Below are 13,906 nucleotides of genomic sequence, written 5' to 3'. Positions count from 1 at the left end.
GGGGGGTTAGAGCGACGCGAGGCGAGCGGGTTTTTTATTTTTATTATTGACGTAACGCGTTTTTATTGACGTAACGGGTTCGGTGGGTGACGTCAGGGGCGGGTCCCGCGCCGTGACGTCACTTCCAGCGCCCGCCCACCCGGCCCTTGGCCACCTTCTTGCTGAGGGGGGAGAAAACGGCCCGAAAATGGCCCAAAATACCCAAAAATGGCCCAAAAATGGCCCAAAACACACACGAAACACCCGAAAATGGCCCAAAAATGGCCCAAAATACCCAAAAATGGCCCAAAACACCCAAAAATGGCCCAAAACACACCCAAAACACCCGAAAATGGCCCCAAATACCCAAAACTACCCTCAAAACACCCTAAAATGGCCCAAAATACCCCGCAAAAACCCAAGAATGGCCCAAAATGGCACAAAAATGGCCCAAAACACCCCCAAAACACGCAAAAATGGCCCAAAATGCCCAAAAATGGCCCAAAACACCCCCAAAACACCCAAAAATGGCCCAAAATGCCCAAAAATGGCCCAAAACACCCAAAAATACCCCCAAAACACCCCAGAGTGCCCCAAAACATCCAAAAATGGCCCAAAATACCCCAAAACTCTCAAAAATGCCCCAAAATCCCCCCAAAACCCCCGAATCCCCCCAAAATCCCTCCCAAAAGCCCAGGGGAGCCCAAAATTCCCCAAACCCCTCAGAATTCCCCCAAAATCCCCAAAAACCCCAAATCTCCCCAAAAAATAAAGCAAAAAAAAAAAAAAAAAAATCCCCCAGGAACGCCCAAAAAACCCCCAAAATCTCCCCCAAAAAAATCCCAAATTTCCCCAAAAAACCCCCAAAATCTCCCCAAAAAAAATCCCAAATTTACCCCCAAAAAAACCCCAAAATCCCCCCCAAAAAAATCCCAAATTTACCCCCAAAAAACCCCAAAATCCCCCCCAAAAAACCCCAAAATCCCCCCCAAAACAACCCAAATCCCTCAGGAGCCTCCCAAAAATCCCCAAAATGCCCCAAAACCCCCCAAAAATTCCCCAAATCCCGAATTTACAATTTCTGGGCGTGGCTGATGCGGTTGTAGAGCACGTTGATCTGGGGGGAGGGGCGGGGTCAGGTCGGGAGCCCCAAAATCCCCAAAATTTACCCCAAAATGGGAACGGGACCCCAAAAACCCCAAATTTACCCCAAAATGGGAACAGGAACCCAAAAACCCCAAAATCCACCCCAAAATGGGAACGGGACCCCAAAATCCCCAAAATCCACCCCAAAATGGGAACGGGAACCCCAAAACCCCGAAATCCACCCCAAAATGGGAACGGGAACCCAAAAAACCCAAAATGGGAACGGGACCCCAAAAACCCCAAAATCCACCCAAAAATGGGGATGGGAACCCAAAAACCCCAAAATCCACCCCAAAATGGGAACGGGACCCCAAAAACCCAAAATCCACCCCAAAATGGGAACGGGAACCCAAAAAACCCAAAATCCACCCCAAAATGGGGATGGGCTTTGGGGTCAGTTTTTGGGTTTTCGGGTCAATTTTGGGGTCAATTTTGGGGTCAGATTTGGGGTTTTTGGGGTCGGATTTTGGGTCAGATTTGGGGTTTTTGGGTCAGTTTTTGGGGTCAGTTTTGGGGTTTTTGGGGTCGGATTTTGGGTCAGATTTGGGGTTTTTGGGTCAGTTTTTGGGGTCAGTTTTGGGGTCAGATTTGGGGTTTTTGGGGTCGGATTTTGGGGTCAGTTTTGGGGTCAGATTTGGGGTTTTGGGGCTCCGTTTTGGGGTCAGATTTGGGGTCAGATTTTGGGGTCAGATTTGGGGTTTTTGGGCTCAGTTTTGGGGTCAGATTTGGGGTTTTTGGGGTCGGATTTTGGGTCAGATTTGGGGTTTTTGGGTCAGTTTTTGGGGTCAGTTTTGGGGTTTTTGGGCTCCATTTTGGGGTCAGGTTTTGGGGTTTTTGGGGTCAGTTTTGGGGTCAGATTTGGGGTTTTTGGGCTCCGTTTTGGGGTCATTTTTTGGGGTTTTTGGGGTCGGATTTTGGGCTCCGTTTTGGGGTCAGATTTGGGGTTTTTGGGCTCCATTTTGGGGTCAGATTTGGGGTTTTTGGGGTTTTTGGGCCCCACCTCGTAGCGCTGCCGCCGCAGTTTCTCGCTCAGGTCGAACTTCTCGGACTCGAGCTGCTGGATCCAAGCGTGGAGCTCCTCTGCCTTGGCCCTAAAAATGGGAATTTTAGGGAATTTTATGGGAATTTTATGGGATTTTATAGGATTTGGGGTTTTATGGGATTTATTTGGGGTTTTATGGGATTTATTTGGGGTTTTTGTGGGGTTTTTTGGGGTTTTTTGGGGTTTTTTGGGGATTGGAGCTGCTGGATCCAAGCGTGGAGCTCCTCCGCCTTGGCCCTAAAAATGGGAATTTTATGGGAATTTTATGGGAATTTTATGGGAATTTTATGGGATTTTATAGGATTTGGGGTTTTATGGGATTTATTTGGGGTTTTTTGGGGTTTTTATGGGGTTTTTTGGGGTTTTTTGGGGATTGGAGCTGCTGGATCCAGGCGTGGAGCTCCTCCGCCTTGGCCCTAAAATGGGAATTTTATGGGAATTTTATAGGAATTTTATGGGAATTTTATAACATTTTTATAGGAATTTTATGGGAATTTTATGAGAATTTTATAAGATTTTTATAGGAATTTTATGGGAATTTTATAGGAATTTTATGGGAATTTTATAAGATTTTTATAGGAATTTTATGGGAATTTTATAGGAATTTTATGGGAATTTTATAAGATTTTTATAGGAATTTTATGGGAATTTTATAGGAATTTTATGATAATTTTATAAGATTTTTATGGGAATTTTATAGGAATTTTATGAGAATTTTATAAGATTTTTATAGGAATTTTATGGGAATTTTATAGGAATTTTATGATAATTTTATAAGATTTTTATAGGAATTTTATGGGATTTTTATAGGGTTTTTATGGGATTTGAGGTTTTATGGGGTTTTTCTGGGGTTTTTGGGGGGTTTTGGGGAATATTTTGGGGTGAATTTGGGCTATTTTGGGATATTTTGGGGTGAATTTTTGGGATTTTGGTCCCACCTGAGCCCCTCCTCCCTGAGCCCCTTGATGTCCATTGGGGGGATATTTTGGGATATTTTGGGGTGAATTTGGGTGTTTTTGGGGTCCCACCTGAGCCCGTCCTCCCTGAGCCCCTCGATGTCCATTGGGAGGATATTTTGGGATATTTTGGGGTGAATTTTTGGGATTTTGGTCCCACCTGAGCCCGTCCTCCCTGAGCCCCTCGATGTCCAGCGGGGGGATATTTTGGGATATTTTGGGGTGAAATTTTGGGATTTTGGTCCCACCTGAGCCCCTCCTCCCGCAGCCCCTCGATGTCCATTGGGGGGATATTTTGGGGTGAATTTGGGGGATTTTGGTCCCACCTGAGCCCGTCCTCCTGCAGCCCCTCGATGTCCATTGGGAGGATATTTTGGGCTATTTTGGGGTGAATTTTTGGGATTTTGGTCCCACCTGAGCCCGTCCTCCCTGAGCCCCTCGATGTCCATTGAGAGGATATTTTGGGCTATTTTGGGGTGAATTTGGGTGGTTTTGGTCCCACCTGAGCCCCTCCTCCCGCAGCCCCTCGATGTCCATTGGGGGGATATTTTGGGATATTTTGGGCTATTTTGGGGTGAATTTGGGTGTTTTTGGGGTCCCACCTGAGCCCGTCCTCCCGCAGCCCCTCGATGTCCAGCGGCCGCCGTCGCTCCGCCAGGATCCGCAGCTTCATCTCCCGCCCCGTCTGGCGCCGGCCCCGCCGCTGCTCCGCCTGCGGGGTGGGGATTTGGGGGAATTCCGGGGATTTTGGGGCATTTCGGGGGGAATTCCGGGGATTTGGGGCATTTCGGGGGGAAATCAGGGGGATTCGGGGGGGATTTTGAAGGGAAAATCAGGGGGTTTGGGGGAAATCGGGGAATTTGGGGGGAAATTGGGGGGGTTTGGGGCATTTCGGGGGGATTTGGAGGGATTTGCGGCATTTTGGGGGAAATTTGGGGGATTTTGGGGCATTTTGGGGGAATTCAGGGGATTGGGGGGATTTTGGGGGGAAATCAGGGGGACTTGGGGGGGATTTTGAAGGGAAAATCAGGGGGTTTGGGGGGAAATTGGGGGATTTGGGGGGAAATCGGGGGCGGTTGGGGCATTTTGGGGCATTTTGGGGGGATTTGGAGGGATTTGCGGCATTTTGGGGGAAATTCGGGGGATTTTGGGGCATTTCGGGGGGATTTAGGGGATTTTGGGGCATTTTGGGGGGAATTCAGGGGATTTTGGGGGAAATTCGGGGCATTTTGGGGAATTTTGGGGGGATTTGGGACATTTCGGGGGGGTTTGGGGGGAAATCGGGGGATTTGGGGCATTTTGGCATGAATTTTTGGCATGAATTCGGGAAATTTTTGGGGAAAAATCAGGGATATTTGGGACATTTTGGGGGAAACTGGGGGGATTTGGGGCATTTTGGGGGGATTTGGGGGAAGTCAGGGGGATTTGGTGGAAAATCGGGGGATTTGGGGCATTTTGGGGGGACTTGGGATGAATTTCGGGAATTTTGGGGGGAAATCAGGGGGATTGGGGCATTTTTGGCATGAATTTGGGACATTTTGGGCGGAAATCAGGGGGATTTGGGGCATTTTGGGGGGAAATCAGGGGGATTTGGGGGGAAATCAGGGGGATTTGGGGCATTCTGGGGGGAAATCGGGGATTTAGGGCATTTTTGGCATGAATTTGGGACATTTTGGGGGGAAATCAGAGGGATTTGGGGTCCCTGTGGCCCAGGGGGATTTTTGGGGCTGATTTTGGGGGAAATCAGGGGGGATTTGGGGGGAAATTGGGGATTTTGTGGGGTTTTGGGGTCCCCCCTGGAGGATTTGGGGTCCCCCGGGGGGTTTGGGGCTGATTTTGGGGGGAAATTGGGGGAATTTTGGAGGAAATCAGGGATTTTTGGGGGGAAATCAGATGGATTTTTGGGGGGAAATCAGATGGATTTTTGGGGGGAAATCAGGGATTTTTGGGGGGAAATCAGATGGATTTTTGGGGGGAAATCAGAGGGATTTTTGGGGGGGAAATCAGAGGGATTTTTGGGGGGAAATCAGGGATTTTTGGGGGGAAATCAGAGGGATTTGGGGTTTTTTGGGGTCCCCCGGTTTTTTTGGGGTCCCCCGGGTTTCTTGGGGTCCCCCCGGGTTTTTGGGGTCCCCCCGGGTTTTTGGGGTCCCCGGGGGTTTCGGGGTGCCCACCTTGGCCAGGTAGCCCCCGAAGTGGGGCATGGCCGACAGAACTTTCTTCTTCTTGGCGTCGTCCTCCGCTCTCTTCTTGGCCTCCTCCTCCTCCTTGCGCAGCTTCTCCTCCTGGGGGGATTTGGGGGGATTTTGGGGGGATTTGGGGGGATTTGGGGGATTTGGGGGGATTTTGGGGATTTGGGGGGGATTTGGGGGGATTTTGGGGAGGATTTGGGGGGATTTGGGGGATTTGGGGAGGATTTGGGGGGATTTGGGGGGAATTTGGGGGGATTTGGGGGGATTTGGGGGATTTGGGGAGATTTGGGGGGATTTGGGGGGATTTTGGGGGGATTTGGGGGGGTTTGGGGGGATTTGGGGGGATTTGGGGGGATTTTGGGGAGGATTTGGGGGGATTTGGGGGGATTTGGGGGGGTTTGGGGGGGATTTGGGGGGATTTGGGGGATTTTGGGGAGATTTGGGGGGATTTGGGGGGAATTGGGGGGATTTGGGGGATTTGGGGGGATTGGGGGGATTTGGGGGGATTTGGGGGGATTTTGGGGGGTTTGGGGGGGATTTGGGGGGATTTGGGGGATTTTGGGGAGATTTGGGGTGATTTGGGGGGAATTGGGGGGATTTGGGGGGATTTGGGGGATTGGGGGGATTTGGGGGATTTGGGGGGATTTGGGGGATTTGGGGGGGATTTGGGGGAATTTGGGGGATTTGGGGGATCTGAAAGATTTTGGGGTCCCCTCAAGGATTTTGGGGATATGAAGGATTTTGGGGTGGATCTCGGGGATTTTGGGGTGGATTTTGGGGATTTTGGGGTGGATCTCAGGGATTTTGGGGAGGATTTTGGGGTGGATCTCGGGGATTTTGGGGTGGATTTTGGGGATTTTGGGGTGGATCTCGGGGATTTTGGGGTGGATCTCGGGGATTTTGGGGAGGATCTCAGAGAGGATTTTGGGGTGGATCTCGGGGATTTTGGGGTGGATTTTGGGGTGGATCTCGGGGATTTTGGGGTGGATCTCGGGGATTTTGGGGTGGATTTTGGGTGGATCTCGGGGATTTTGGGGAGGATTTTGGGGTGGATCTCGGGGATTTTGGGGAGGATTTTGGGGTGGATCTCGGGGATTTTGGGGAGGATTTTGGGGTGGCTCTCAGGGATTTTGGGGTGGATTTTGGGGTGGATCTCAGGGAGGATTTTGGGGTGGATCTTGGGGATTTTGGGGTGGATTTTGGGGTGGATCTCGGGGATTTTGGGGTGGATTTTGGGGTGGATCTCAGGGAGGATTTTGGGGTGGATCTCAGGGATTTTGGGGAGGATTTTGGGGTGGATCTCGGGGATTTTGGGGTGGATCTCAGGGAGGATTTTGGGGTGGATCTCGGGGATTTTGGGGAGGATTTTGGGGTGGATCTCGGGGATTTTGGGGAGGATTTTGGGGCGGATCTCGGGGATTTTGGGTGCCCTCACCGCCAGCCTGGCCTGCCTCTCTCGCTCCTTCTCGGTTCGGCTCCGGAGCTGCTCCTTGCGCTCGGCTCGGCGCCGCTCCTGCGGGGAGCTCAGCGCCACGGGGGCCCAAAAACGGCCAAAAATGGCCAAAAGTGCCCAAAAACGCCCAAAAACGGCCCAAAACCGGCCCAAAAACGGCCAAAAACGGCCCAGAAATGGCCAAAAACGGCCAAAACCAGCCTGAAATGGCCCAAAAACGGCCAAAACCGGCTAAAACCAGCCAAAATGGCCCAAAAAACACCCAAAACCAGCCCAAAATTAGCCAAAAATGGCCCAAAAAGGCCCAAAAATGCTCAAAAAGGCCCAAAAATGCCTAAAACCACCCAAAAATGGCCAAAACCAGCCAAAAACGGCCTGAAATGGCCCAAAAATGGCCAAAAATGGCCCAAAACAGCCCAAAAATGGCCAAAATGGCCCAAAAATGACTAAAAATGGCCAAAAACAGACCAAAACTGGCCCAAAACACCCCAAAAAACCCCAAACCAACCAAAAAAAACCGAAAACTGCTCAAAACGGCCTGAAAAAAGCCAAAAAAGGCCCAAAAGACCCCAAAAACGGCCCAAAATAACCCAAAACGAGCCCAAAATGCCCCAAAAAACCCAAAACCAGCCCAAAAAACCCCAAAACAGCCCAAAACCAGCCCCAAAACCCCCCAAAAAAACACCAACCCACCCCAGAACAGCCCAAAAAACCTCAAAAAGCCCCAAAACGGCCCAAAATCGCCCCAAAAACCACAAATCCCCCAAACTCCCCCCAGACCCAAAGAACTGCGGAGCCCCTCCCCAAAACCCCCAATTGACACCCCAAAAAAACCCTGAAAATGGCCCAAAATCCTTCCCAAAAAGCCCCAAATTGCCGAAAAAGCCCCAAATTGCCCAAAAAGCCCCAAAATTGCCCCAAAAGGGACGCACGATGCGCTCCATGAGGCCCTGCAGCTCCTCCTCCTCGCGGCGCCGCTGCTCGAAGTGGGCGTCGATGAGGGTCTGCAGCTCCAGCAGGTCCTTCTCCATCCGCTTGCGGTGGATGTCCTGGGACAGACCCAAAATCCCCGGAATTCACCCCAAAAAATGGCCCGGAAAAACCCCGACCAGAAAATCCCAAACTTGTACAAAATAAACCCAAAAAACCCCAAAAAAACCCAAATAAACCCCAAAATCCCTCCCCAGCAGCTCCTTCTCCATCCGCTTGCGGTGGATGTCCTGGGACAGACCCAAAATCCCTGGAATTTACCCCAAAAAATGGCCCGGAAAACCCCGACCCGAAAATCCCCAAAGAAACCCAAATTATCCCAAAAAAACCCAAAAAAAACCCCAAAATCCCTCCCCAGCAGGTCCTTCTCCATCCGCTTGCGGTGGACGTCCTGGGACAGACCCAAAATCCCCCGAATTTACCCCAAAAAATGGCCCAGAAAAACCCCCACTCAAAAAAACCCAAAGAAACCCAAATAAACACCAAAAAACCCCCAAAAAACCCAAAATCTCCCCCAAACCCCCAAATTTCCCCAAAATCCCCCCGAATTCCCCCCAAAATCCCCCTAAAACCCACAAAATCCCCAAATTTGCTCAAAACCCCCAAATTTACCCCAAATCCCCGAATTTCCCCAAATTCCCCGAATTTGCCCAAAACCCCCCGGATTTGCCCCAAACCCCCGAATTGCCCAAATTCCCCAAATTTGCCCAAATTCCCCGAATTCCCCAAACCCCCAAATTTCCCCAAAATCCGCCGGATTTGCCCCAAACTCCCGAATTGCCCAAACTCCCCAAATTGCCCAAAACCCCCGAATTTCCCAAACTCCCCAAATTGCCCAAAAGCCCCGAATTTCCCAAACTCCCCGAATTTGCCCCAAACTCCTGAATTTCCCCAAACCCCCGAATTGCCCAAAATCCCCGAATTGCCCAAAATCCCCTGGATTTGCCCCAAACTCCCGAATTTCCCCAAACCCCCGAATTTCCCAAACTCCCAAATTGCCCAAAATCCCTGAATTGCCCAAATTCCCCGAATTTCCCCAAATTCCCGGAATTTGCCCAAAACCCCCAAATTTCCCCAAACTCCCGAATTGCCCAAAATCCCCCGGATTTGCCCCAAACCCCCAAATTTCCCCAAATTCCCCAAATTTCCCCCAAACTCCCCGAATTTCCCAAACTCCCGAATTTGCCCAAAATCCCCCGGATTTGCCCCAAACTCCCGAATTGCCCAAACTCCCGAATTTGCCCAAACTCCCGAATTTCCCAAACTCCCAAATTGCCCAAACTCCCCGAATTGCCCAAAATCCCCTGGATTTGCCCCAAACTCCCGAATTTCCCCAAACCCCCGAATTTCCCAAACTCCCAAATTGCCCAAAATCCCTGAATTGCCCAAAATCCCTGAATTTCCCCAAATTCCCCGAATTTCCCCAAATTCCCGGAATTTGCCCAAAACCCCCAAATTTCCCCAAACTCCCGAATTGCCCAAAATCCCCCGAATTTGCCCCAAACTCCCAAATTTCCCAAACTCCCCGAATTGCCCAAAATCCCCTGGATTTGCCCCAAACTCCCGAATTTCCCCAAACCCCGAATTTCCCAAACTCCCCAAATTGCCCAAAATCCCTGAATTGCCCAAAATCCCTGAATTTCCCAAACTCCCCAAATTGCCCAAAACCCCCCGGATTTGCCCCAAACTCCCGAATTTCCCAAACTCCCGAATTGCCCAAAACCCCCGAATTTCCCAAACTCCCCAAATTGCCCAAAATCCCCCGGATTTGCCCCAAACTCACGTCGAAGTCCACGCGCTCCCCCTCGGGGATTTTGGGGGGCGCCAGCTGGGCCAGGGGGGGCCTGGGGGGGGCGGGGGGTCAGAGACCCGAAAATGCCCAAAACGCCCCAAACGGCCCCAAAATCTCTCACCGGGGCCGGGGCCGCTCCTCCTCTGCCGGAAGGGGACAGGGATCGGGGTGGGGGAATTTGGGAATTTTGGGAGATTTTGGGGAAATTTGGGGGATTTGGGGGATTTGGGGGAATTTGGGGAAATTTGGGGGATTTGGGGGATTTGGGGGGATTTGGGGATTTTGGGGGAAATTTGGGGGAATTTGGGGATTTGGGGGAATTTGGGGAATTTTGGGGGAAATTTGGGGGATTTGGGGAAAATTTGGGGGATTTTGGGGGGATTTTGGGGGAAATTTGGGGGATTTTGGGGATTTGGGGGAATTTGGGGGAAAATTTGGGGGATTTTGGGGATTTGGGTGAATTTGGGGGAAAATTGGGAGTTTTGGGGAAATTAGGGGGGATTTGGGGCAATTTGGGGGGATTTGGGGGGATTTTGGGGAAAATTGGGAGTTTTGGAGGAATTTGGGAAAATTTGGGGGGATTTGGGAAGAATTCAGGGGAAATTTGGGGGTTTTGGGGGGATTTGGGGGGAATTTGGGGAAAATTTGGGGAAATTTGGAGGAATTTGATGGTTTAGGGAGAACTTGGGGGGATTTTGGGGTAATTTGGTGGGATTTTGGAAGAATTCAGGGACATTTGGAGGGATTTGGGGGATTTTGGGGTGATTTTGGGGTTTTTGGGATGATTTTGGGGTGATTTTGGGGTTTTGGGGTGATTTTGGGGTGATTTTGGGGTGATTTTGGGGTGATTTGTGGTTTTTGGGGTGATTTTTGGGTGATTTTGGGGTGATTTTGGGGTGATTTTGGGGTTTTTGGGGTGATTTTGGGGTGATTTTGGGGTGATTTTGGGGTTTTTGGGGTTTTTTGGGGTGATTTTGGGGTTTTTGGGGTGATTTTGGGGTTTTTTGTGGTGATTTTGGGGTTTTTTGGGGTGATTTTGGGGTGATTTTGGGGTTTTTGGCTCCTACCAGGCTCCTCAGGAGGTTTCGGCGGCTCCGAGACTGTGGGGGAGGAGCAGGGAGGGTCAGAATTTGGGGGAATTCCCCAAATTTTGGGGGTTTTGAGCGAAATCCCCCAAATTCGGGTTTTTTGGGGAATTTCCCCCAAATCTGGGGCTTTTGGGGGGGAAATCCCCCAAACTTTGTGGGGTTTTTAGTGGAATTTTCCCCAAATTTTGGGTTTTTTTGGGGAATTTTCCCCAAACTTTTTGTGGGGTTTTTTGGGGAATTTGCCCCAAACTTTGTGGGGTTTTTTTGGGGAATGTTCCCCAAATTTTGGTTTGGTTTTCTTTGGAAATCACCCAAATTTGGGTTTTTTTTTTCTGGGGAATTTTCCCCAAACTTTGTGGGGCTTTTTTGAGAATTTCCCCCAAATTTGGGGTTTTTTTTGGGGAATTTCCCCCAAATTAGGGGTTTTTTGGGTGGAAATCCCCCAAATTTGTTTTTTTTTTTGAAATTTCCCCCAAATTTGGGTTTTTTTGGGGGGAAATCCCCCAAATTTGGGGTTTTTTTGGGAATTTCCCCCAAATTTGGGGTTTTTTGGGTGGAAATCCCCCAAATTTGGTTTTTTTTTTTGAAATTTCCCCCAAATTTGGGTTTTTTTGGGGGGAAATCCCCCAAATTTGGGTTTTTTTTTGGGAATTTCCCCCAAATTTGGGGTTTTTTTGGAAATTTCCCCCAAATTTGGGGTTTTTTGGGTGGAAATCCCCCAAATTTGTTTTTTTTTTGAAATTTCCCCCAGATTTGGGTTTTTTTGGGGGGAAATCCCCCAAATTTGGGGTTTTTTGGGAATTTCCCCCAAATTTGGGGTTTTTTTGGGAATTTCCCCCAAATTTGGGTTTTTTTGGGGTGAAATCCCCCAAATTTGGGCTTTTTTGGGTGGAAATCCCCCAAATTTGGGTTTTTTTGGGGTGAAATCCCCAAATTCGGGGATCCTTCCTCACCTTCCTCCTCCTCTTCCTCCTCCGCCGCCTCTGAGGAAATTTGGGGGGGGGAGGGGGGCAGCGCCCCCACCCCCCCGGGTAATTAGCGAGGTAATTATGGTAATTAGCACCCCCCAGACCTCTGAATTGGCCTTCTGAGGAGGCCAATATTAATTATTAATAATACTAATTAATTAATGGTTAGGTAACCTCTAATTAATGAATTAATTCGGGGTTAATCAAGGTGGTTTCAGGAGATCAATATTAATTATAAATAATACTAATTAATTAACGATGAGAGAACACCTAATTAATGAATTAATTGGGGGTTAATCAAGGCGGTGTCAGGAGATCAATATTAATTATAAATAATACTAATTAATTAATGGTTAGGTAACCCCTAATTAATGAATTAATTAAGGGTTAATCAAGGCGGTTTCGGGCTCTTGGGGGGTTTCATGCTAATTAAGCCAGGGTTAATCAACACTTTGGGGTTAATTAGCGCTAATTAGCGGCGTTAATTGGGGTTAATTGGGGTCACTCGGGGTCACTCACCCTCCTGCTGCTCCCTGGGGGAGGAAGGAGAAACTGAGGGGGGCCGGGGGATTTTGGGGAGAATTTGGGGATTTTGGGGAGATTTGGGGAGAATTTGGGGATTTTGGGGAGATTTGGGGGATTTCGGGGATTTTGGGGAGATTTTGGGGAGAATTCGGGGGATTTTGGGGGTCCCGGGGGGATTTTGGGGAGAATTTGGGGGATTTTGGGAATTTTGGGGAGATTTTGGGGGTCCTGAGAGGATTTTGGGGAGATTTTGGGAATTTTGGGGGATTTGGGGATCCCAGGGGGATTTTGGGAATCCCAGGGCTGGTTTTGGGGATTTTGGGGGGATTTTGGGGGTCCCAGGGCTGTTTTTGGGGATTTTGGGTGATTTTGGGGGTCCCAGGGCTGTTTTTGGGGATTTTGGGGATGTTTTGGATGATTTTGGGGGTCCCGGGTCTGGTTTTGGGGATTTTGGGGGTCCCGGGTCTGTTTTTGGGGATTTTGGGGGGATTTTGGGGGTCCCGGGCTGTTTTTGGGGATTTTGGGGGGATTTTTGGGGATTTTGGGGTCACTCACTCGAACTCCTCCTCGGGCTCCGCCATGGCGCCGATTTTGGGGGTCCTGGGGAGGGGGAGGGGCACGGGGGGGAGGGCAGGGGGGTTCAACATCCCCCCAAAAAAAACCAAAAAACCCCAAAAAAACCAAATCCCCCCAAAAACCCGAAACGCCCCCCGAAAAACCAAAAATCCCCCCAAAAAAACCCAAAACCTCCCCAAATTCCCCAAAACCTTCCCAAAATCCCCCTGGGACCCCCAAAATCTCCAAAACCTCCCCAAATCCCCCCCAAAAAATGCCTAAAAACCCCCCAAAATTGCCCAAACCCCCCAAAATTGCCCAAATCCCCCAAAATTGCACAAATCCCCCCTAAAAAATGCCCAAACACCCCAAAAAAACCCCCAAAACCTCCCCAAAATCCCCCTGGGACCCCCAAAACTTCCCCAAATCTCCCCAAAACCTCCCCAAATGTCCCCAAAAAATGCCCAAAAACCCCCAAAAATTGCCCAAATCCCAAAAAATTGCCCAAATCCCAAAATCGCCCAAATCCCCCCTAAAAAATGCCCAACCCCCCCCCCAAGAAAATGCCCAACCCCCCCCCCAAGAAAATGCCACAAAACCCCAAAAATTGCCCCAAACCCCCCAAAAATTGCCCAAAAACCCCCAAAAATTGCCCCAACCCCCCCCCAAACCTCCCCAAAAATTGCCCAAAAACCCCCAAAAATTGCCCCAAATCCCCCAAACCTCCCCAAAAATTGCCCCAAACCCCCCAAAAAAATGCCCCAAAACCCCCCAAAATTGCCCAAAAACCCCCAAAATCGCCCCAAACCGCCCGGCCCGCCGCCCCTCCCCCACCGCGCGCCCGGCCCGGGGGTCCCTCGCGCCCCTCCCCCCCCGGGTCCCTTTATGGGGGCGGGCCCCTCCCCCCCGGGGCCTTTTTTGGGTGAAAACAAGAGAAAAAAGGGGGGGGGAGGGTGGGGGAGGGGCGGGACCCGGCGCTGACGTCACCGCGCGCCCCTCCCCCACCCCGCAGCTGTCGCGGGGGTTTGGGACCCCCCCCAAAAATAGAACAAAGAAAACACCCCGAAAATACCCAAAAATGGGGAGGGGCACCTTCACCCCTCCCCCACCCCAAAAAATACCCAAAAATGGGGAGGGGCACCTTCACCCCTCCCCCACCCCAAAAATACCCAAAAATGGGGAGGGGCACCTTCACCCCTCCCCCACCCCCCTAAAATACC

General features: G+C 50.3%; 1 protein-coding gene and 1 long non-coding RNA gene across 2 annotated transcripts; both read right to left on the bottom strand.

Annotated features, from left to right (window-relative positions):
• Nucleotides 1-27: 27 nt before the first annotated feature.
• On the bottom strand, nt 28-9,688 carry LOC110480174 (troponin T, slow skeletal muscle). The gene is made up of 9 exons (XM_077789886.1): nt 9,672-9,688; nt 9,542-9,602; nt 7,701-7,817; nt 6,751-6,828; nt 5,298-5,408; nt 3,726-3,835; nt 2,126-2,216; nt 1,056-1,096; nt 28-161 (listed from the first exon to the last, which is right to left on the bottom strand). The coding sequence occupies exons 3-9, from the start codon at nt 7,797-7,799 to the stop codon at nt 119-121; spliced, it is 573 nt and encodes a 190-aa protein (XP_077646012.1). The 5' UTR covers nt 7,800-7,817; nt 9,542-9,602; nt 9,672-9,688; the 3' UTR covers nt 28-118.
• Nucleotides 9,689-11,595: 1,907 nt separating this feature from the next.
• LOC144248156 (uncharacterized) lies at nt 11,596-13,537 on the bottom strand. Its single transcript, XR_013341544.1, has 3 exons — nt 13,521-13,537; nt 12,687-12,731; nt 11,596-11,621 (listed from the first exon to the last, which is right to left on the bottom strand). It is a non-coding gene; the product is annotated as an uncharacterized LOC144248156 (long non-coding RNA).
• Between the last annotated feature and the right edge of the window lie 369 nt (nt 13,538-13,906).

Source organism: Lonchura striata, chromosome 38, assembly GCF_046129695.1.
Source record: "Lonchura striata isolate bLonStr1 chromosome 38, bLonStr1.mat, whole genome shotgun sequence".
NCBI lineage: Eukaryota > Metazoa > Chordata > Aves > Passeriformes > Estrildidae > Lonchura > Lonchura striata.
This window is presented reverse-complemented; position numbering and strand designations above follow the sequence as displayed.